At 42.0% G+C, this 22,953-nt stretch overlaps 1 protein-coding gene across 1 annotated transcript in view; it reads left to right on the top strand.

Moving 5' to 3' along the window:
- The first annotated feature begins 516 nt into the window (after window positions 1-516).
- The window catches only part of LOC102003926 (multidrug resistance protein 3), a 62,188-nt gene continuing 39,751 nt past the window's right edge, over window positions 517-22,953 (top strand). Inside the window, exons 1-10 of the mRNA XM_005414906.1 lie at window positions 517-819; window positions 3,449-3,503; window positions 6,293-6,443; window positions 12,431-12,488; window positions 13,518-13,709; window positions 14,617-14,788; window positions 15,752-15,876; window positions 18,218-18,389; window positions 20,732-20,845; window positions 22,420-22,530. Coding sequence (XP_005414963.1) covers window positions 758-819; window positions 3,449-3,503; window positions 6,293-6,443; window positions 12,431-12,488; window positions 13,518-13,709; window positions 14,617-14,788; window positions 15,752-15,876; window positions 18,218-18,389; window positions 20,732-20,845; window positions 22,420-22,530 — 1,212 coding nt within the window. The 5' untranslated portion in view covers window positions 517-757. The remainder of the gene's footprint in view (window positions 820-3,448; window positions 3,504-6,292; window positions 6,444-12,430; window positions 12,489-13,517; window positions 13,710-14,616; window positions 14,789-15,751; window positions 15,877-18,217; window positions 18,390-20,731; window positions 20,846-22,419; window positions 22,531-22,953) is intronic.

Raw genomic sequence — 22,953 nt, forward strand, 5'->3', positions numbered from 1 at the left:
AAGAGTGGAGGTCAGCCAGAGGGCACCAGAAAGCCATATTCGCACAGGTGCATAGGGTGACATCTATCCCTGCAGGACCAGTGAGGGGTACTGGGCCCACGAGGCTCATGCAGTATCAGGCAGGGCTTAAGCCCCGGGGCATCAGTGTCCTCATCTGTAACAGCCTGGGCTTTTATTAAGAGAGCCCCTGTGTCCCTTCCGGCCCTGAGCAAATGCTAAAGGGAATGGGTAGCTGTCCTGTCCCTCCTGGCCACTTTTGTGCCGCAAATCAGAGCTGGGGACACAGACAGGGCGGGGAGCCTGGTGCACGCTCTTGGCCCTGGGCACTCCTGTGATTGCCAAGTCTCAGACAGGAAAGCTGTCCCCCACGTGGGTTAAGTAAAAACGGAGGGCCACTTAGGGAGTGTGACAGTCATTTGCAGGGGAGGCATCCGTGGGGCTGTGTTGGGGCGGGACCAAGCAGGGGAGCAAAGTCCAGGCTCCAGAGGCCGCTGGCTTCTGACACGAAAGGGGACGAGGTGTGCAGGGGCGGACGGGCTGTGACAGAGCAGGGAGGGAGATCTAGGACAGCGGGCACGGGACAGCAGGGCCCGGACAGCGGGGCCAGGACTTCGGGGCCAGGACAGAGGGGCCGGGACAGCAGGGCCCGGACAGCGGGGCCGGGACTTCGGGGCCAAGACAGCAGGGCCGGGACGGCGGGCACAGGCGTGAGACCGCGCGGCAGGGACACTCAGGCTGCTGTCCGTCCCAGGCGGAGATGGAGCTGGAAGCCGCGAGGACGTCGCCCCCGAGCAGCGACAGTGACCCGCGCGCCCGCAGGTGAGTCTGGCCCCGGGGAGGGGCAGGCGGCAAGGAGCCTCCCGCAGTGGCTCCCGGACCGGGCCACGAGGTCCCGTCCATCTAGGAACAGTTGGAACCCAGGGTCACCGCCCGCGGTGGTAGCCCGGCCTCTGTGCGCTGTGTGCTCTGCACCCAGCCTGAAGCAAACCCGGTCCCTCTCCTGGCAGGAGCTGACCCCGCTCCCCTCTCCCCTCCCCTACCGTCCCCTTCCCTCACCTTCTCCGCCTCCCCTCCCCTCCTGGGAGGTCACTTCCCCACTGCTGTGGTGTCTGCTGCGGCCTCAGCACCCAGCCTGAAGCACCCTTCACGAGATGGGCAGGCGCTCGCTCCCCATCCTGCCCCAACCTGCGCTCCTACAGGAGATTCTGTTCCGGTGCAGGAAACCTCAGCTGCCTCGCAGGAGCCTCATCCTGCTCCAGCTGCCCAGCGCTGTGAGGCCACTTCACACTTTACCAGGGCAGCTGGGCCAGGTCCCTGGCGTGGGTCTCCACTTCCACTGTGGAAAGAGTGAATAAAGTCCATCTGTAGCCGCACATCATTAGGAGGCTGTAACAGTCCCGGAGCTCAGGCCAGGTCACCAGCGCTGTGGACCGTGGCTTGTTAGTCTGTAGTGTATCCTGGGCTGCAAGGAGCCTGACTGCCAACTGAAAATGCGCCTGTCTGATGCTCATGCCAAAACGCTCTTACATCTGTGAACTCATTTGGACAGTGATACTGCTCTGCTCCTTCTAAGTGTCCTGGAATTTATCCACAGAAAATTTAGATTTGCCATACAGAATTGGAAAAGCAGAGGGCTGGTATTACTTCTGTTAGAAAAGTGTGGTATTTATCAGCTGGCAGCTGCTGCTGGGAATCTGTTAAGAGATAGCTATTTACGCATCCACCGGGCTGGACATTGGACGGGGTGAAAAGGAGCATCCTGCCAGAGGTGGGCAGCGCCCAGGACCCAGGACAGCTGCAGGAGCTCAGGTCAGAGCCCCGTGGGCAGAAGAGTGACTCACTAAAGAAACACAGAATCAAGAATAATAGACGATGAAATTAAATATGAGATTAATTTTTATTAAAGTAAACCAAGGAATAGACCTTCCAGGGAAACTAAGGCCACTTCTGTTATCAAACACAGTGTTAGTTATGAAAATTAAAGGTTAGGTGTGTGCTTGCTTCACTCCTGTACCAATGGCACATTGTTTTGAACATATTTCGTGGCAGATGTTCACCCAGTCACACAGTGAAAATTCTACATAATTTGAGTGAGAGTCTTATGAGTAAAATGTATCACCTACTTGGGCAGTTACCTTAGGTAGAAAACAAAAACAAAACAACCTCTGCCCTCATTATGTTATTGTATTGTGGATAGACAAGCAATGCATATACTAAATAAATAAGTAGTTGAATTATAACTAAGTGAACTGCAGCTCACATTAGAAGGTAATGATGCTATGGAAAAACATGAACATAGCTGTAGGAAATGCGCCACGCAAGGTGGGAGTGCTGTGCCATTCTAAGCAGGGTGGTTGGGAAGGTATTATTTGAGCACTCCCCATTCCCCATGGTGCTGGGCTAGAGCCCAGGGCTTAGCGCACTTGTTACCACAGGTTATACCCCAGCCTGGGTCTTTGCTTGAAGGCAACATCTGAGAAAAACTAGGGAGAAGTGAGAGGACGGGGAGGGGAGTCTCCCCGGCAGGGGTGACCATGCAAAATGGGACGAGTTTTGTATTCACACAGCTGCAGAGGCCAGGGTGACTGGAGTCAAACAGGTGGAATGAAGTGAGACATATGGTCAGAAAGGTAATGAGGAAGGCTGAGGCAAGAGGATCACAAGTTCAAGTCCCACCTGGACAACTTAGTGAGACCAGGTCTCAAAATTGAAATATAAAGGGCTGTGGATGTAGCTCAGTAATAGGGTGCTCGTGGGTTCAATTCCTAGTACAAAAAAAGGAGAGGGAAAGAAAGAGAGATGAAAGAAAGTAAGAAAGAAAGAAAGGAAGGAAGGAAGGAAGGAAGGAAGGAAGATAGAAAGAAGGAAAAAAAGAAGGAAAGAAAGAAAGAAAAGAATATGCAGAGCCTCAGTGGCCTGTGTAAGAGTTTGGCACCTGCTCTGAGATAAACAGGAGCCATTATAGGTTTGAGAGCAGAGACTGACTGGAGCATCCCTGCACTAGCTCTGGCTGCTGACTGAGGACCGACTGGATGGGCCTTCATGGCAGTGGGGAGATGCGCAGAGGCTGCCTCTGTGGATGGGCAGAAATGGGGGCAGGAGTTGAATTCTGGGTGCATTCCACATAGTTCCCACAATCCTTCAGGGGAGCAGGGTTTAATAATGTTATGTTTGTGCTTCGCAAAGAGAAAAAAACACGTTGGGCAGAAGATGCGGTTTTTGCCTGCGTGTGAGCTCTGTAATGTAGGGGCCATTGCTCACTACCCATGTGCCCTCTTAGTACCTTGGACAGTACCTTGGACAGTACCTTCCCACCCAGGTGTTCGTTACATTGCGGACATCACGTTTTTATGTCTGGAAATATTATAACTGAATATCATAGCTACTTAGATTTATGTTTGACTGTTGAACATTTTGTAACAGTTTTAAATTGATTATATTTTTACAGCAAACAAGACAAGGAAAAAGTGAAGAAGGTGAATTTGATTGGACCTTTAGCATTGGTAAGCTGCGAAAAACTAAATAGGAATAATCTTAACTTTCATTGAAACTGAGGCCTTGATTCAGAAGCTGCAGTAGTGACATATCGTCCCTGGTGGGCCTGTGCTGTCCGGGTTGGCTTATCACAGACGATGGGCACATTCTCCAGAAGCAGGGCAGGCTGGCTGCGTCACAGGCAGAAAGTTCAAAGGCGAAGTGTGTCCATGGTATCTTGCAAACTCACCATCTTGGGAAAACGCATCACTGCACTGCTTCCCATATGTTTACCTTAAACTAGGCTTCCATATGAAGGTGATTTTTAACTACAGAAACTTTAAAAACAGGAAACCTATGTTCACACTTGGCTTCTAAGAAAAACTGGTCAACTATGGGATAGCTACTGGAAATTTTGATTATGTATAAGACCACTTTCAGGCTTTTCTTCTGGTTCAAGGTGAGCCAGCATATTTTTGAAAGAACTCTAATCTTTTTCATGTTTAATATGTCTCAGAGAAGCAGCCCAAGAAAGTGTTTACCTACTTTGATAAACACAATGTGTGTTGAACTGACAGCCTTCACTGACAACAAAGAAGTAGAACTCATGGCATTCCAGCTGAAACTCCCGCTGAGTAAATGGAGAGAACGACATCAAAACATTCGCACATTATGCACATGACTCAGGTCCCCACAGAGCTGTGTGCATTCTCTTCCTCTGCATTGTCTGTCTTTTTTCTTTTTAAAAGTTTCATTAAGGGTAAAAACATTCTAAAGTAGTGCTTGGAGAACATATTTCTGTAATATGAAATCTGGTTTTAATATTTAATCTATCTTCCATAGAAAATAAAACATTGCAAACCCCATAGTAGATATAGAAAATTTCATTGGAATTTAAAAGCTTTAATTTAAATTAAATTTAAACTTAATCTTTGTTCTCCCTCTGAGTAGATAGTTTTTGTCCAGAAAGAATTCAGGATAAAACTCTGCTGCAAGAGAAAGAGGAATACATTATTTTGTTGAAAACAGATCGAGATTTCCTTAGACGTTGTTCACCTAATTTCAAACTGAAGCTTAGAAACTTAAATTAATATGAAAAGCATTAAAATTTAACATAAAAGGCATTAAAATTCCTCAAAGTCATGTAAAGTCCCCTAAGAGGACACTATGTGACAGCCTGACCCTGTGCTTTGAACTGTGGCTGACAGGTCATGCACGTTCCCCCCCTCCCTAGGAGCCACCAAAAATTAATCTTGGGGACATTAGTATATTTGATAGCAATTTTAGGAACGCTTCCCCACTTGTTCTTTTTTTAAAACTTTTTAAAACTGTCATTAGTGTAACTCTGCAGTACACGCAGTTTACAGTCATCTTGGGGGTGGGTGCATGCACATAATACAGCTTGTTTCGTCTTTGAATCCCCTTCTGCTCTCCCCTCCCTCTCCTCTAACTCCTCATCCCAATTTTCATTCTTGTTGATAACATTAACCTCAGCATAACCTGGTCCCTTTTTTCATTCCAAGCTTCCCTTGCTCTGACCTGAGGTCTCTTCCAGTGCTCTTACCTGCCCAGTGTGTTTAATGAGGTCATTTAGCCCTCAGACCCTACTGAACTTCCAGAAGTCTTTGAGAATAGTTTGCACACACCCAGTTCACACCACACACTTCTGACCTCGGCCCGAGCTGAGTACCAACCCGGTGTGGCCTGGCTTCCGTCCCTGGTAGTCGCTCCACAGCCCTTCGTGACTCACGGCCACATAACTGGTCCTTGTCCTGCACAGAGGTGTCATGTCGAGGTAAATGAGCAAATCAAAAGCTGGAAAAGAGAGGTAAGGTGCAAGAGTAGAAAGAAAGCTGCAGAAGTGGAAACACAAATGAAAGTAGATGCAGTCCAGCAGGCAGAAGAGGAAAAGAGAACAAAAAGGAAGATCTATAAAAAGGTCAATCAAAATTATTGCTAAAGGGTGAAACTTGAAGATGAAAAAACAGAGACTACAAAGCCATTTGAAGTGTTGCGGCTCAGATCATGGTTAGTTCCTGGTGTTTGCAGCTCACTGCGGCAACTGGTCACACTCTGCAGAGAGTGCTTGGCCCAAATTCCCTGGTGCACCTCACCAGGCCTTCCCAACCTCTCCTACATCCTCTCCGCACCTTGTGACATGCCCTGCAGGAATTCCGCTGTGGGCCATTACCTAAACCCTGCATGTGCTGCCCAGTCACCTTGCTGTCCTCAGCCTATATGTCCAGGCCCCCCATGACTGCCCCCACACCCTCTCCAGAGCCTGCAACAAAACACTCCACAAGGCTTGTTGTCCTCCACTGCCGAGCTGCCCTAAAGCCAATTTCACCTCAAAACTCAGAGCATCTGTTTGCCTCTTGTTTTTAATTTTCCCTCTGAAACAGTCGGAATGTTGTTTTAAAGGGTATGATGTGTGTGTGTGTGTGTGTGTGTGTGTGTGTGTGTGTACACTTAATGTCTGCCCTTAGTGTTCATAATTCATTACCTCAGGAGCTCTGGGAGATTAAACAATATTTTTTAATGGAACCAAACCTTTATCCCTTCTGATTAGACTATAATCATTCACCCAAATCAGACACCTATCAAACAGAATTAGATCGATTTCTTCACGGAGTACAAAATAAATAGAATCATGAAATTAGTCTGCCAGTGATTTGGACTGGCAGATTTGGCAACTCTCCTCTAATACATTCATTTGTAACTTTTACAATAGTGTTGACTTTAAGTAAAAATCCAAAAAGTATATGATTGTGAAAGAACAGAGGTTCCATGTAACAAACCAAGTTCTTCTCCTTTCCAGTTCCGGTACTCCGACTGGCAGGACAGAGTATTAATGTCCCTGGGCACCATCATGGCCGTTGCTCATGGGTCAGGCCTCCCCCTCATGATGACAGTGTTTGGGGAAATGACGGATAAATTTGTTAATACGGCAGAAAACTTCTCCTTTCCAGGTAATCATTTCTCTACTTTTTTTTTTTTTACAAACCATGAAACTTCTCTGAATAAAAGATTAGAAATTGATTTTAAATATTTATCAAATACCTATTTAGTGATTTAGACATCTGGAAGACTCTAGGTACCAGAAAGTAATTATGAAATTCTTAGAAAATTTGTCAAATGCTCATTTAACTGTCAAGAAATACATGTGTGTCATTTGATTTTTAATATAGGATAAGAAAATCTACAAGAAGCTTTGCATGTAAATCAAGTAGGGAAGCCACTCTACTTGAGGACAGCAGGAGCATACAAAGTGTGTCTATGACATCCCTGCTGTCCCATTAGTGGTTACCGATGGGTTTCATAATATGTCCATTATGATGACAGTATTTCTCAGCTGTGGGCAGCTTGTAGGTCTATTTCTGCTTTTTTTGTTCTTGTCTCTTCTCAACCTTAAAAACTGTATCCATTTCTGTGTTTGATTTATTGATCAATGAGATTGACTAGAACTGGATATGACATCACTAAAGAGCAAATGGATTCAGCACGTGGAGGATGTGATCTGGAACACACCCAGAAGACTGTAAATACTAACTAGCCCTTGTGTCAAAGAGACCTAGAAGACGGGCCCTGGTGACATCACTGGAGTAGGGATCCCACAGACACTCTCACTCCCTATTAGCCAATTCCAAGCAGCAAGGACAATTCGTATAGTTTCTACCAAGGCAGAAGGCTGTTTCTCCATGAGATCTTGAGGTTGCTGGGTTAGGGAAGACTGAATGAAGCTTTACTGAGCACAGAGGGTAGAATTAAAATAAAAACTTACGATTAAGAAGCAGATTTCAAGACAACTGGGAAAAATACCCTCCATCTTTTTTTTTTGTTGTTGTTCGTTTTTTGAGACAGATTACCCCTCTTTACTCCACACCAGTCTTAAACTCATGATCTTCCTGCCTTACCCTCCAGAAGGATCATAGGATCACAGGTGTGTGCCACCATGCCCAGCTATGCTCCATCATTTAGAAGAATTTCATAAAAGTTTTTTGCTCAGTAATTGAGATTATATACTTAGTTGTTATTATAGGGCATAAATGTAATTATCAAAGGGAATATGATTGCTTTATTAATAAAATATGATATATTACATAAATGTTGATAAATATCAATGTCTTTTAGAAATACAGGAACAGTTACAACAAATGCCGAGAAAAACATAGTTTATTTATTCTCAAGTATTATGGTTTCCGAGCAGAACATCTTTATTTTTTAAATGGTAATAGTATCCTTTCATTGAGCTTACTATGTGCTAGGTCCTATGCTAAGTGCAGTACATGCACAAGTCCATCTAACCCTTGTAAGAACAATTGTCCACACTGGGTGACATTATTCCTATGATATGGGAAGAAATGAAGGCTTGGAGAGAATAACCAGCTTGTCCATTGTTACGCCATTGATAAGTGTTAGGACAGGATCCAAAGCAGGTCTTTCTGTCATCCTAACCAGGATCACCACTAGATATACTTCCCCCAGGATAAATAACTGTATTTTCACCAGGAGAAAAAGAAAATTTTGGAGAGTTTTAAATAGATTGCTTACATTTGACCAGTGACCAAACCCTTCATACAAACACTGTGAATATTGTGTTGGAGTAGGACAGGTTCTTTAAAAAGTCTTTAATAAGAGGGAGAAGCAAGAATTTTCTATTTGCTTTCTTTTTACTCTGTTTGGTTTATTTTGTTGTTTTTTTGTTTTGTTTTGTTTTCGGTTTTCTCCCAGTACCAGGAATCGAAATCACAACCTTGCACCTGCCAGGAAGGCGCTGTGCCGCTGAGCTAAATCCCCAGCCCCCTCCTTTTACTCTGTATAAGGTCTAGATGTGTTACATATTAATTATGTATAATATATGCACTATGCATTTTTTAGATATAAAGATAGATGTAGATATCAGGACTATGTCCATAATGGAACACATCAATCAAAAATTGATCTCTACTCAGGTTTTGTTAAAAATCAGATTAGTAGATGGATGGATAAACAAAATGTGATCTCTACACATAGGGGAATTAAAAAACAGGAAATTCTGATACCTGTGACAACATGAATGAAACTTGAAAACATTATGCCAAGTAAAAAAAGCCAGTTAAAAAAAGGCAAAAACTGTATGGTTCTATTTTTATGAGGTATTCAGAGTAGTCAAATTCACAGAAACAGACAGCAGAGTAGTGTTTACCAGGGACTGGGGGAGACGGAAATGGGGAGCTCTGGTTTAACTGGAGTAGGGTTTAAATTTTGCAAAATGAAAAGGTTTAGAAAATTGGTTGTACAATAGTGTAATATACCTAGCACCACTGAACTGTACACTTGAAAATAGTTCTGTATCACAAGTTTTAAAATTTGTAAAGGAGTAAAACAGCGCTATTCACTTATCACAGATGAGTTCACTTTTGGACCTATTTTCTTAATCCTGTTTTATTTTTGCTAACATCAGAGTCATTCTACAGCTTGCAATTTGGAGCAGTTTGTTTTCTACTTGTTACTAGTTATGCAATCAAACAGCTTTGAAGCTGGTCGTGCAGTCAAATGCTATGTGCTACTGGGGAACTGCATGAGTGAGTGACTGCTAAAAGGATTAGCATGTGAGAGTTGCCTACTTCATTTCAATAGCTTCCAAATTAAAAACACTTGATTTAGGACTGTTGGCCCTCTGTGACCACATTGTCATTATGCCTGTTGGCTGTCTTGGAGGCTTTCAAATGGTAAGTCCTTCAGATGTTATGAGTTTCTAATATCCACTCTCCTCTTTGGAAAAAATGAAGTTTTTAAAGGAGACTCACTCTAAACTCAGAATGCTCCTTCATATGTGCAGAGTTGCAGAGTCTGGTAAAAATCATAGGTATTGGAAGCAGATAGGGCACTTACCTGAGGATCTCAGCAACGGCAAACCTTATAGAGCTTTCAGTGATAACAAACTGCTAGCTCATCAAATAGAGAGGATGTTTATTTAGAGTATGTTTTTTTTACAATTGTTAGATTCTTAGACAACTAGATTTAGCAGTAGCCAGATGACAAGGGAATGCTAGAAGAGAAAAAGGTTCAGATTGCAAGCGGGCCGACAGTGATCCATTGTGAACACAGCCCATCCTTGTCAACAGCCTCTCCAAAACAAGGCTGTTCCCTCAGAAACTATGCACAGAGCATTTGATCTGAAACCTCAGGAACAGTCAGAGAAAACAGCTCTTCTGCAGAGGATCACGAGCTTGGTATCTTTCATACCACCTCTGTGTGACTATAATACTGTAAAATATTCTGCAAGGAGATTGCTGTGCCCTACATGTCCTGCGCTGCCTTGTGGTTGAGGGAAAAGGCACGTTTGAGCCCCGGGTTACTTTAACTGTTGGCTGTACCCACACTGCCTGAACCACAGCCACTCTTTGTTTTGTACTGAACACTCCTGTCTGATGAAAGAAGTCTAGGGAAAAATCAGGAAAGACAGGCACTGATTCATTTTGAGACACAGATACTATAATGAGGACTCCATCCCCCACCCTAACCCTAATGATGATGAAATATGATCATTCTTTCCCTGGGACTAAGGAAGGAGGGAGTCAAATCTGTAATTGCCGTAGAGTCTTATTTCCTAACAGAGAGCCAGTTTTAGGTATGGAGAGAATTAAAAAGTTCAAGACAGGTGTTGAAAGAAAGAAAGGTTTATTCAATATTTCACCTGTGCATACACTTATCATTCAGACCCTGCACTTAAGGCTGTGTGACCCTGCATAAGTCCCTCAACATCTCTAACCCTGACTGTTCTATTTTGGAAGGTGATCACAGATCTATGAATAGGATTAAATGAGGTGACTTATGTAAAGAGTCTAGAACATAATAAGCTATCAATAAATATCAGGGGAAAACTAAAACTTAGAAGTGTGACACTCAATCTAAGCTTCTGTTTCTCCACGTGCCATATGGATGGATTGTGTGAGAACTCTGAAATGAACAGGCAGCTTCAGGAGTTCCTCGTTCCTTTGTTACTACGGTGGGTGTAGGAGTTCTCCACCCTGTCACATTAGATAAATACGGTGCTCCAGACTCAACTGTAGGTTCTGATTTAATTGCACTTGAGTAGAGTCCGGGCATCTGTATTTTTTTCAAGATTCTCAGTGACACTGAGAAGAGTAAACCGGATTACTCCTTCAGGAATGTTTATAAGGCTGAAATATCTTAGGTAACAGGTCCTGGCTCTTTCCAGATCTGGAGGCCTTGGCTCTTCTGGGACCGTCCCTGCCCCTCCCGCAATATCTGTCCTGCCTGTGTTCAGGCAGCCAAAGCTCTGCACTTCCAGACACTGACCTGGAATTAGACCATCATTCTTTCCCTGGGACTAAGGAAGGGAGTCAAATCTGGAACTGCCGTAGAATCTTATTTCCTAACAGAGAGCCAGTTTCAGGTATGGAGAGAATTAAAAAGTTTAACACAGGTGTTGAAAGAAAGAAAGGTTTATTCAATATTTCACCTGATTTCTAAATCAGGAGAAAACCCCACAGTGAGTTCTTCAGATACTGCAGGTTAAGAGTGGCTCAGTGGCCTCCAGTTCCAAGCATACGCCCAGAGTGCCTTATGCAAGAACTCGGGAAGGAGACAGTGCTCAGAACTGACCCAGCTGCTGAGAAAAGAGGGGAACAGGTTAGGATTCCCCCAGGGCCTGAGATCTGGTTGAGAGTCAGCCAGAAACATTTCACATCAGTAGGAAAAGCTTGTCCCTTCATCAGTGCCACCTGCCTGGTAATGAATCCTGAGGTAAGTTTTAAATAAACTTAAACCTTACTTCCCTTTGGAAAAAGATAAGAAGGATACACAGTTCTCAGCATGACCCTGAGCTATTTACACACGATGAATGAACAAAGATAGGCCAGTTTTTCTGCTAGGACCAGAGAAATGGGAAGTGACCTTCCTGGTGTGGTGATATTTATCCTATTATTTCTTGAATGCAGTAGATATAGCCTGTTCCATTTTATTTTTTCCCTTTGCATTTTTAGAAAAGTAAAACCAAATCATTATAGAACAAATCAATTAGTGTAACAGTGTTAGAGTGTAAGCCAAACTGCTGGGGCTGACTTGCTAGCTCTGTAGCTTTGGATAAATTACTTTATTTCTCTCTGCCTCAGTTTACTCTTCTATAAAAAAACCTAAATAACAAAATAATCTTCTATAAAATAATAGAAAATAATCTTACCTCATAGTTTGTTTTCAAGAGTAAATGAACTAATACATGTAAAGTGCTCAGAACAGCACCTAGCATAGAATAATAATTATTAATGCAAGAAAACCATGAAATGCACATTGTTTCTCTAATTAGCTCAAATTAATAGAGAGTATATTTCATTCTCACTAACGCTCCTTTAAAAATACCAGAATACAGTGGTGCTATTAAATAAGTCGGGCACGCAGGCCTTGACTCAGTGGCCAGTGATCTAGTGATCTACTGATTTGTCTTTGAGGAACACAGTTATCTTCCTGGCTTTATTTCTCCCTGGCAATCGATGTGATTTGTCCTTTCCCTTACTGATCTCATAACAAAGCAGGAAGAGAAAAACCCGGCTACGAACATGAAATGTGCAGAAACAAGTGTTTGCAAAGTACTTTAAGCTGAGAAGGAAAGTACTCCTTCAGTCTCATGTTTCTATTCTGACCATTTCCAGCTGCCTCCACTGCCCTGCTTGCTCTGTGGCTCCCAGCCCCTCTGTGCTGCAAAGGCCCAGAACCCCAGGGTGAGAGGAGCCGAGTGCCCGTGTCCCCGCGGGGCCCGTGACACCCTGAACCTCGGGCAAGGTGGGAAGTATCCTTGCGTGTGCAAAAAGAAAAGAGAGTGTTCCTTAGAGAAACTGTAAGGTCCTCTATAGATAGCTCACACATGTAATTTGTAGCAGATTTTCAAATTGTGGCAATGACTACTAATAGTTCAATCTTTCAAAAATGTTTTGTTTTCTTTTGTTTTATTTAGTGAATTTTTCATTGTCACAGCTAAATCCAGGCAGAATTTTGGAAGAAGAAATGACTAGGTAATTTACATATATTTATGTATGCTGTGCTACTTGTAATGCTTCACTTGAAAATAGTTCCAAACCGCAGAGTTGAAAGAATACACAGAGAGCACCTATACTCTTTCCCAAGCCCCCACCGTGTTCATTATGCCCCTAGCCCCTACTTCAGAGGAGTCTAAGCATAACGATGTTGTCCTACATAGCCAGAGTGCAGTTGTCAACTGTAGCAAATTTAATATTCATACAATATTTTGTATGATCTATCATCTGTATTCCAGTTTTTCCAATCAACCCTACTGGGTTATTTATGGTATTTTTCTCCCCTTCCATCCTCCCTCAAAAGCCTGTGACCTAATGTTTACGTGGCTGCATTTCAGTGAATTTTGCTGGTTGAAATGAGTATCTCTCTGCTAACACAGGCTTGCAAGGATTCTATCTACAAAATAGTTTGCAAAATTAGATCAAAATATATTTGAACATACTCAAACAATTTATTATTCTTCAGGACACTAATTTTCTGTTTATTTGGCTAAGCTTTCAACCCAGATTAGTTTGAATTCATGACTTTTATCATATTATTTTTAAAATATTTTAAGACTGTCAGATAGGAAGAGGTGTTTTGTTGTCTGAGTAAGTCGTAGAGAAAAACTTACACAAAGAGCTGTTCTATTTGTTGTATTTATTCCTGTATTTGAGTATGTAAATAGTAGTGATCTTTCTCAGTACAATAAGACAGGTGAGCCTAAGATACAATTATGGGAGAGAAGTTAAATGGTACTTTAAAACTGTCATCAGTTAAAAATAAAGCATTAATTGTCATCCAGTTTATCTGTTTTCATCGGATGATAGTTCAAGTAGATAGATCTTCCATCTTGAAGTTCATCTTCTTGCCATTTAAGAAGAAAAAAAACACTTTGTAATATGTATTTGCATAATGTCCCGCTCAGTCTTTGTTTAGCAAACTGATTAATTTCCAATGCTGAGAATTTCTCCTGAAAGAGACGAATAAGCACAACATTTGAAAAGGCCTTTCTAATTATTTTCCAGATACGCCTATTATTATTCAGGATTAGGTGCCGGAGTTCTGGTTGCTGCCTATATACAGGTTTCATTCTGGACATTGGCAGCCGGCCGACAGATTAAGAAAATTAGGCAAAAGTTTTTTCACGCTATTCTACGGCAGGAAATAGGCTGGTTTGACATCAATGACATTGCTGAACTCAATACACGGCTAACAGAGTAAGTGTGCTGTTAATATCATATTTTCATGAAGAAAGGAAGAACTATGTGAAAATGTTTATGGGGGCTGTTTTAAGCAAAAAGAATTACTAGATTAAGTGCTTGACATGAATTGGAGACGGAGCCTCTGACAGTCCTTTCTAGAGGCTCTGTAGCCTGTGCCACTGCATGTCTTCCATATCTGTTCATTTTTTTCCCTCCCAGCCACAGCATAGGTTTGACTGGGGACTCAGCGCACACCTTAGCCGTGCTTGTGTCGTCCAGCGACCACTGCAGCCCTGCCGGGCGCTAAGGCATTCAGTAAAGACAGCTGAGTGGGTGAATGAATGATTGCATTAATTCAGCAAGAGGTTTGCTTTAGTGGGTGTTGGATCTTAGCAAACATCTGAGGACCTGTTCCATGCTGAGCACCTTCTAGGGGCTTGGGCTGTGTCAGGGAACACAGCAGATGTCTCTGCTTTTGGTGCAGGGGGAAGAAGTTAAACTTCCCTGTCTGGGAGTTCTGGCAAGAGCATGTCGAGCTGAGGAGGTCAAAATAGGAGAGGAGGCCAAGGCAAGGAGACCTTCCAGATGATTGTTCCCTATTATTGCTGCAATGCCTTTTCTAAGTCCTGCTTTTAAACAAATTGATTCATGAGTTCAAGTCAGTGTTTCTCTAATAGGAGTAGCTAACTTAATAGCATCAACTTTAATTATACTACCTTCTTAGAAGCATAAACTAATCCTGAATTTTTCTTTTGTGCAGTATTTAGGTGGAAAAAATACCACTCAGGAGGCTCAAAGTGTGAAAGAGGCTGGAAGTAGTGCGAACATGTTTTATGTGTTGTCTACGTATTTGTGAAATATCTGCTTCATCTTTCTAACCAAAGACCTCCGCCTGTAACCACTTAGGTGTGATCTTTTTTAGTGACATCTCCAAAATCAGTGAAGGAATTGGTGACAAGATTGGAATGTTCTTTCAAGCAGTGGCCACGTTTTTTGCAGGATTCGTAGTGGGTTTTATCAGAGGCTGGAAGCTCACCCTGGTGGTCATGGCCATCAGCCCTGTGCTGGGACTATCCACCGCTGTCTGGGCAAAGGTCTGTGACACGTGGCGTCGTCTATGTGTTTACCTCATGTGCATGCAGAGTTATGTTAATACCAGAATTCCCATACTTGTACAAATCTATGTTAAATGTCTGGGAAATTATATGCAGATGGATATCATTAATATGGAGCTTTAATAAGGAAACTGACTTTTAATATGATTCAGAATGTCACAGTTTTAGCTTCAGTTTTAGGTTTCTTTGTACAGTTATTTATTTGGGTAAATGTAGCATAGTAGTTTAAATGGCATGTATGGTTATATCCCCATTTGAGGGAGCACAGTTTTAAAATATACCATTCCTACAAATTAATGCATGAATTCAATTTTTAAGGCTGGGCTCTCTTCTGTGAATTCTTACCTGTGACAGTTACGAGGCGTTCGGCCAGTTTTGCCTTACAATGAAATGCACACCTCTGCTTTCCTGCTGCCAGCACTTCAGGATGGGGAAGTTCTACAGGCAACTTTTGATCCTTCTGGGATTGATAGTTTACTTAGTGGACTGTTTGTATCTCTTATTTTAATTCTCCCTTACTTTTCTCCTTTTTAAGCCGTCTCCTTATTCAGTGGACTGCCCAGCAGCAAATCTGAAAGCATTATTTTCATAGTACTTAAAAATTGTGACATCAAAAGAGAAAGCACGGTGAATAATTTTAAAATGCAAAGTTTTACTTTATTTTACCTTACAACAAACAAAAAAAATAGTAGATGCGGATTTTGACACTATTCCCAAAAGCACCACATAGAGAACTGGGCCTCCTTCCCTGGCTGCTCTTGGAGTGCCTGTCACCAGGGCAAAGGTGGCCACTGGATCTGAGTCCGTCTGTGCTATCTGCTACGGGACTTCAGCATTTGGTAAAGCTCAGGGCTCACCAAGAAGAATCAGGTGAAGAGTCTTCCAGACCATCTGTGGCACTGCTTCTCATACCCAGGTCCTGACCCCTTCACTTCTGTTCAGGTCCTCTCCGCGTTTAGTGACAAGGAGCTGGCTGCATATGCCAAGGCAGGCGCCGTGGCAGAAGAGGCCCTGGGAGCCATCAGGACGGTGATAGCTTTTGGAGGCCAGAACAAAATGCTGGAAAGGTCAGAACCAGTTCAAAGAACCCCTTTTCCTTTCCACTGTTCCTCTTGGTGTGTGTTTAAGACTTTCTCTTTCTAACATTAACACTTCCCCTACAAAATAGAAGTCCCCGTATTGAGGGCTGTATTTTAAGGTCAGGCTCTGACGTAGGGTTCTCACCCATTTATGGTCTCTGAATCCTTTGGCTATCTGCTGATGCCCACAGGCTGATGTATCTTTAAAAAGTTAAAAATAATGCCATTTAAAATAGAATATGTAGCATTACAAAGGACACTAATTATTTTGTGGTTTGGTTATCAAATTTTTTTCGCTCTCTTTCTGACTGTGACTGGAATATAGGAAAGAGAGGCCTGAGGGGCTGAGGCCTCCCAGTTACAGCCCAGAGTGCCTGAGTGCTCCAGAACGAACCTGGCAAACAGTGCCTAGCGGTGCCTGTGTGCTCCTCTGCTCAGTGGGGAACCTGAGCAGTTGCTTACAAATCTTTTTTATTGTAGTATGGTTGATAAAGAACTGTACATATTTAATGGGTGCATTGTAATGAATTTGGAGATAAGCATACATCCATGGGAAAGTCCTCTGCTTGACTTAAATGTAAATAATTATTTAATGTGCTCTTTAAACAACAATGTACCCCTACTGAAGTATCACTCCGTGCAAAGGGTGATCTTCGTTTATTGTTCTATGAGACCTCAATACTCACAGTTTTTGAAAGACAAACTCCACTGTTCAAAGCAAAGAGGTCTCTAAGCCCCGTCATTTTATTTTCTACCTTCCTATCCCTTAACCCCTCCTTGGGACGCAAGTCCCTGGTTCTCTAACCCTTCCCTTTCCCGTGGCTGCTGCTTGCTGTGCGTAGTGACCACACTAGCCCTTGGGGGGCCTCAGGACGTCAGTGTCACGAGCCACAGTGAACGAGCCACCCAAGCAAGGTAACAACGGCGTGCACACCTGCCTCCTGCTCTCCGCGTCCCACTGAGGTGGACACAGCTGCTGTATGCATCGCAGGCTTGGCTGCCCTGCAGTCCCACCGCTGGACGGGGCTCAGCCGGCCCAAAGTGCAGCTTTGCTAGAAGGAGGAGCACCCAGAACAGGGAAATACCGTGAAGCATGAGTGTTGTAAGTCACTGACATGTTTGGTAGCAGCATATATTTTTTAAAAATAAATTCTCACATCTTCTTTGGTTAGACTAAAAAAAGGTGGTATTGCTGTTTCTTTTTTTTTTTTCATTTATTTTTTTTTTTTTCTGGTACAGGGAATCAAACTCACGACCTCACACTTGCCAGGCAGGCGCTGTGCCCCTGAGCTAAATCCCCAGCCCACAGCTGTTTCTTTTTTTAATTAGGAAGGAAATACCATGTGTTTGATTTTCACCTCAAGTTTCAATGTAGATCCATTGGAAGCCAAAATTAAATTTTACACACTCTGGATCTCACATGGAAGAGTAGATTTAATTCAACTTGATGTGAAAAACATTATAATTTCATAGAACCATTCTATATACTAGTACCATTTTATCAAATTGTAGAAGCTGGTAATATGAATTAGAATTACTACTCAAAAATAGCATCGAAACAGAATGAGCAAAACTCAGGTTGATTAAACTCTAACATAATTATAATAATAGGGGTGGCCAGCAATGTGCTGGGCACGATTCTAACCACTTTTTATAGCTGTCTGTCAATGGCACAGTTCTCTCACTAACTTGACAGTATTAACTCCATTCTTAGATGATAAAAGTAAAACAGAAATATTGAGAAAGAGTGCATATCCCACGCAGTGCTGATTGTATAACTTTATGCTTAGCTTTATAGTTGAAGAGCAGCTGGAATTTACAAAAAGAAAAGTAGTGAGAAGCCCAGGTTTATGTACGAAACCTGTAAGATTCCTGTTCCTCACCCAGTAGGGCAGGAGAGGGAGAATTTCCCTTTCTCTAGAGAAGAGAAATTGACCTGAGATGAGAGTCTGACTGTGTGAGAGTTCAGAAGCGTGTTTACCGCTTCGTGCCATTACTGGTTGGCTGTTTCTCTTCTCCCAACCTCACGCTGACGTTTGATGCTGGCCATGAAAGTGATGGGAAGCCTCTGTCTTCATCCTGAAGAGGCAAGAGCTGAGCTGTGAAGCAGCCACCAGAACCCTGCCTGGCCTGGTAGGGACCAAGGGAGAGGGTCCTGGCCAGGACAGAGAGGCTTGGCTCTGCTGTAGTTAGTGTTCGTTGGTCCTGAACCGGGTGATTTCCAGCATGCTGGGTTTCACCATGGGTTAGTTATTATTATACGGGAGATGAACATGACTCTGCTTATAAGTTGTTTTTTTGTGACATTTTCTCCCTAATTTTCTGGTAGGTACCAGAAACATTTAGAAAATGCCAAAAAGATTGGAATTAAAAAAGCAATTTCTGCAAACATTTCCATGGGCATTGCCTTCCTGTTAATATATGCATCGTACGCGCTGGCCTTCTGGTATGGATCCACACTGGTTATATCGAAGGAATATACTATTGGAAATGCAATGACGGTAAGTAATATTCCTAGTATTAATAAAGAGTGAAATACTGTTTCTCCATCTACCTTCTCTGTTCTTTCACGCTGCTCTTTTTGGAAGGAGGAGTCATGACAATAGGTTTTTGTTTTTGGATGAATCTTGCTCTCCAGCAGACAAAAGCTTTCAAAAACATGCAGTTGGGGGCTAGGGATTTAGCTCAGTGGCACAGCGTCTGCCTGGCAAGCACAAGGTCGTGAGTTCGATTCCCAGCACCAGAAAAAAAACAAAAACAAAAAACAAAAAAACCCATGCAGTTGGGGACAAAAGAGCAGCATGCAATTGGCCAATCTGACAGACATATGTGGCATACTAAAAGGAAACAAAAATGGAATGAATAAGTATGTGCTGGCGTCATTCTCATTCTGCTGCTGAGTTTCACTATGTGAAAGTAAACACTAAAGACGGTCAGATGCAAGAGAACATTACATGCGCTTAATGTAAAGCATCAGCTATCTGAAACATAGGAAGAGAAGTTGTATGAAAAGAAGTTCATCTTTTGGTAGGTAAATGAAGATATTGGTAGCTTTATTTCAGGACCAAAAAATAATATATACTAATTATATTTAGAATTACAATGTACAACTTCTAAACTCAAAATAATTATAATCTAATAATCCATATATATTTGTGATTATGGGTGTATATCCTCTAGACCATTTTCCATCCAGGCAAACATTTTTTTCTTTCCGAACTGGGAATATAGCATACATACCTTTTAAATAAAATGGCAGTGTTGGGGCTGGGGATTTAGCTCAGCAGCAAAGCACCTGCCCAGCAAGCGCAAGGTCATGAGTTTGATTCCTGGTACCGGAAGACAAAATAAAAATAAAATAAAATAAAATAAAATGGCAATGTTTTATGACTTTCTATGTGAGTGACAATCAGAACAGCATATAACTGTTTATATAGGAATATTTTTAAATCTGCCCTTCCCCGTCGGAACACAGTTTGGCCCTGTGATGATGACTGAGGGGCAGTATGAAAGTTAGTACTTCCAAAACACTTCTTACAGTGGTACCTTGAGCCTTCACTGAGTCACTGAAGCTGTTTGGCTGAAGGAGCTTTCGTGTTTACAGACTACTTTCAGTTCCTCTCAGGCATCAGTTTGCAAGTTTTCTGCTTTCCTTCACTTCCTCATTTACTATTGAAGGGAAGTTGAAGACTGACATTTTCGCTCACCCTTTGTGATGAGTTTACCCTCTTCATTTCTGTCTGTGGCATGTGGCTGATGACATGTATCCGGTAGGACTGAGAGTAGTATCTGCAGTAAAGCAACGTCCTGCATATACAGGCCAGGGCTTGTATTGCTTTAACTTCAGAACATCTATTTTGGCAGAGACTTTTTCTCTTTGTGTGTAGTGCCGATGGTGGGTCGGTACTCGAGCGGCGCCTGGGTTGTGGTACATGAGCGTCACTGTGCTTGGAGAAAAGCTACACTACATGTACAGGTTTCACTGTGACCAGAGAGAACAGAGTATTGTTCCTTCATTTATGTTTTTCTCACTTAAACATGCTGTTAATCTGGATTCCTAAAGCTACCTTCTGGGCTTTTCCATCTACTTTGTTTCCCTAGTGAGAAAGACATGAGGGGAAATGTGTTGTTTTGTGTGTTTGTTTTGACCATGTGACCAGTGCCCATGGGAGTGAGTTGGTGTATTAGAAGTGGGGGGTTCTTACTTTTTTGTGTTGAAAATCTTTATCATCTATCTATCTGTCTACCCATCCGTCTATCCAGTTTATAATGGTGCTTTATAAGGAAAACTAGCTATGGCCAAAATCTACCAAGTTTCATAGTCAACACTGAATTCCATGCATAGTTATAGCAAGTCATGCAGTCCTGAACAATAATGCTGACGGAGAAACTGTCTCTCCCTGGTGGCAGAGCCAAAAAGATAGGTTTGGAATTTTTTTCTGACCATATGTTCAGGAGAAGAGCGACAGATAGCTTGGCACATTAGATAAGAAAAATGATTTTTGAGATTGGAGAAACCCACTTTGGCAATAAAATGTTACACTGATGTTGTAAATTTTGCTTGGTACTAAAAAACTGTTATTTTTGTTTTAATTTTAACTGAAATGATGGAACTACCTATTATCCTGGTTTTATCATTACACAATATATATGTATATCAAATTGTCATAAGTTGCCCCACAAAGATGTACAAATATTATCTCAATAAAGTATAAAAATTACTAGAAGTTTCTTAAAAGATAAAGTTAAACTTGACCTTTCATGTGGTATGTTTCATACAAATCATTTAAATAGTAATGAATGCTGGGAGGGACATAACTTCTCCTTGTATTCTTTTGTGCAGGTCTTTTTCTCCATCCTCATCGGAGCGTTCAGCATTGGCCAGGCTGCTCCATGTATCGATGCCTTTGCCAATGCTAGAGGAGCAGCCTATGTGATCTTTGGAATTATTGACAGTGTGAGTCATCTGTTAACTTAATGCTCAAACTTGGATGATTCAATCTGGCTTTAGGTGACATATTTTTTAATCAACTATATTGATTGTTTGTTTTTTTGTTTGTTTGGTTTTTCTCTGGTACCAGGAACCGAACTCACGACCTTGCGCTTGCCAGGCAGGCGCTTTTGCCGCTGAGCTAAATCCCCAGCCCCCTAATCAACTATATTGAATAAGCTATGTTGATTACTGTCTTAGTTACTTTTCTCAGTGCTGGGACAAAATACCCAACACCCAAAGTTAAAGGAGGAAAGGTTTATTTAGCTCACAATTTATAGAGGTTTCAGTCTGCAGTTGGCTGGCTCTGAGGCAGGATGGCACGGCAGAGAGGCACTGCAGAAGAGAAACAGTTCAGAGGAGAAGACAGCAAAGCAGTGAAGCAGCAAGCAGCAAGCCATGACCTTCCTTCTGTCCCTTATATGTTATCCAGGCTACCCACTCCTGGGCTGGATAATGCTCTCCCTCAGGGTGGGGCACCCTTAACCCTACCCAGAACAATGCCCACCAGTGGACCAGTCTAATAATGACACACCCTGGATACCAGCACTGCACACTCTAGGTCCAGTCACCTCATGAGGCTGTGGGGGACATCCAGACGCAGCCCTGACGACTGCACTGGAATTTAGTGACATGGAGTTAAAGACCTCCTCATAGTAATGAGTGAAACAAAATACCTCTTACTGTTTCAAAAGTTTTTCTTTCGATAATATAATAACAATAATCTAGTGCTGGACAAGCACGCCTGCTACAGTATATTATCATTATAGAGAGCAAGGATGTTTCTCTTCCTACATTTCCTTTTCTCTTCCCATTTTAGCCAGATTGAAAATACTGTGGTTTCTATGTAGGATTGGGGGTAGATAAATTATTGGTAATATCAAAATTGACATTATGTTTTCCTATGGGTTGCAGCCCAAATATTATTACTGCATTTTTATGATTTTGGATCGGCTGTATTAAATAAACTGAACTGCCTACAATGAAAAAGAAAATATTTTGCCATATTTATGCCACTGCATTTACACAAATGAAATGCAAAATAGTTCACGAAAATTTGATGTTTCAGTTTCAGTAGTGTCTCTTATTTCTTTTCAAGTCATAAAAAAATTGTTCAGCTTCTCAATATATTGAAAGTTCTGGTCCTGAAATAATGTGATAATCGTTCAGTCAGTTTTCTCAACTTAATCCATTATATTTACTATTTAGGAATAAACTAATTTTCATTAAATTAGCCTTATCAGTTATAATATGTTTTTGTTATTGCAGTTGTATAAATATGCACATCTAACTATTTAGAAAATTTATGAAGGTATACCAAACACTTAAAATGAAATATTTCCGATATACTTTTCATGCAAAGACTGTTTACTGAAAAGGGACATTTCCTTAAACAGCACACTCATGTGCGCGTGCACACACACACACGACTGCACCAAACTCTGTCTTAGGCAAGTGACTTTGTACTATTTGCTGAATCATATTTCTTAAAAATGTAATTATTCTGTGACAAAATAGTCATTGTGTTCTGTTTTATTTAGAATCCTAAAATTGACAGTTTTTCAGAGAGAGGACACAAACCAGACAGCATCAAAGGGAACCTGGAGTTCAGTGATGTTTATTTTTCTTATCCATCACGAGCCAATGTCAAGGTATTGTAAGAAATGTTTGTGAGAGTTCCTAGCTCCGGTTGACTGTTTAATCCTCTTAAATAATAAAGTCTGGGATGTGGAAGTGCACAGGCCTGTGCTCCCAGCACACTGCGAAGCTGAGGCAGGAAGGTGGCAAATTCAAGCCCCGCTTGGGTAATATATTGGCTTAGGGAGACCCTGTTTCAAAATATAAATTTATTTTTTTATTTTTATTTTAAGAAGAAGAGACAAAATTCCAAACAATATATAGGAGGGTAACAATGGTTAATATATCGTGTATTGTTATCTTTAAATTAGTTACTCAGAGTGTGAGATATCAGCATTTAATTGTCCAAACAATATTAGCACAAACATCGTTTCAATGAACTGAGAGAAATTAGGAGCATAAATATTTTGACTATCTTGTGTGTGTGTATATATATA

Source organism: Chinchilla lanigera, unplaced genomic scaffold (genome assembly GCF_000276665.1).
Source record: "Chinchilla lanigera isolate Chin_1 unplaced genomic scaffold, ChiLan1.0 scaffold00206, whole genome shotgun sequence".
NCBI classification, from domain to species: Eukaryota; Metazoa; Chordata; class Mammalia; order Rodentia; family Chinchillidae; genus Chinchilla; species Chinchilla lanigera.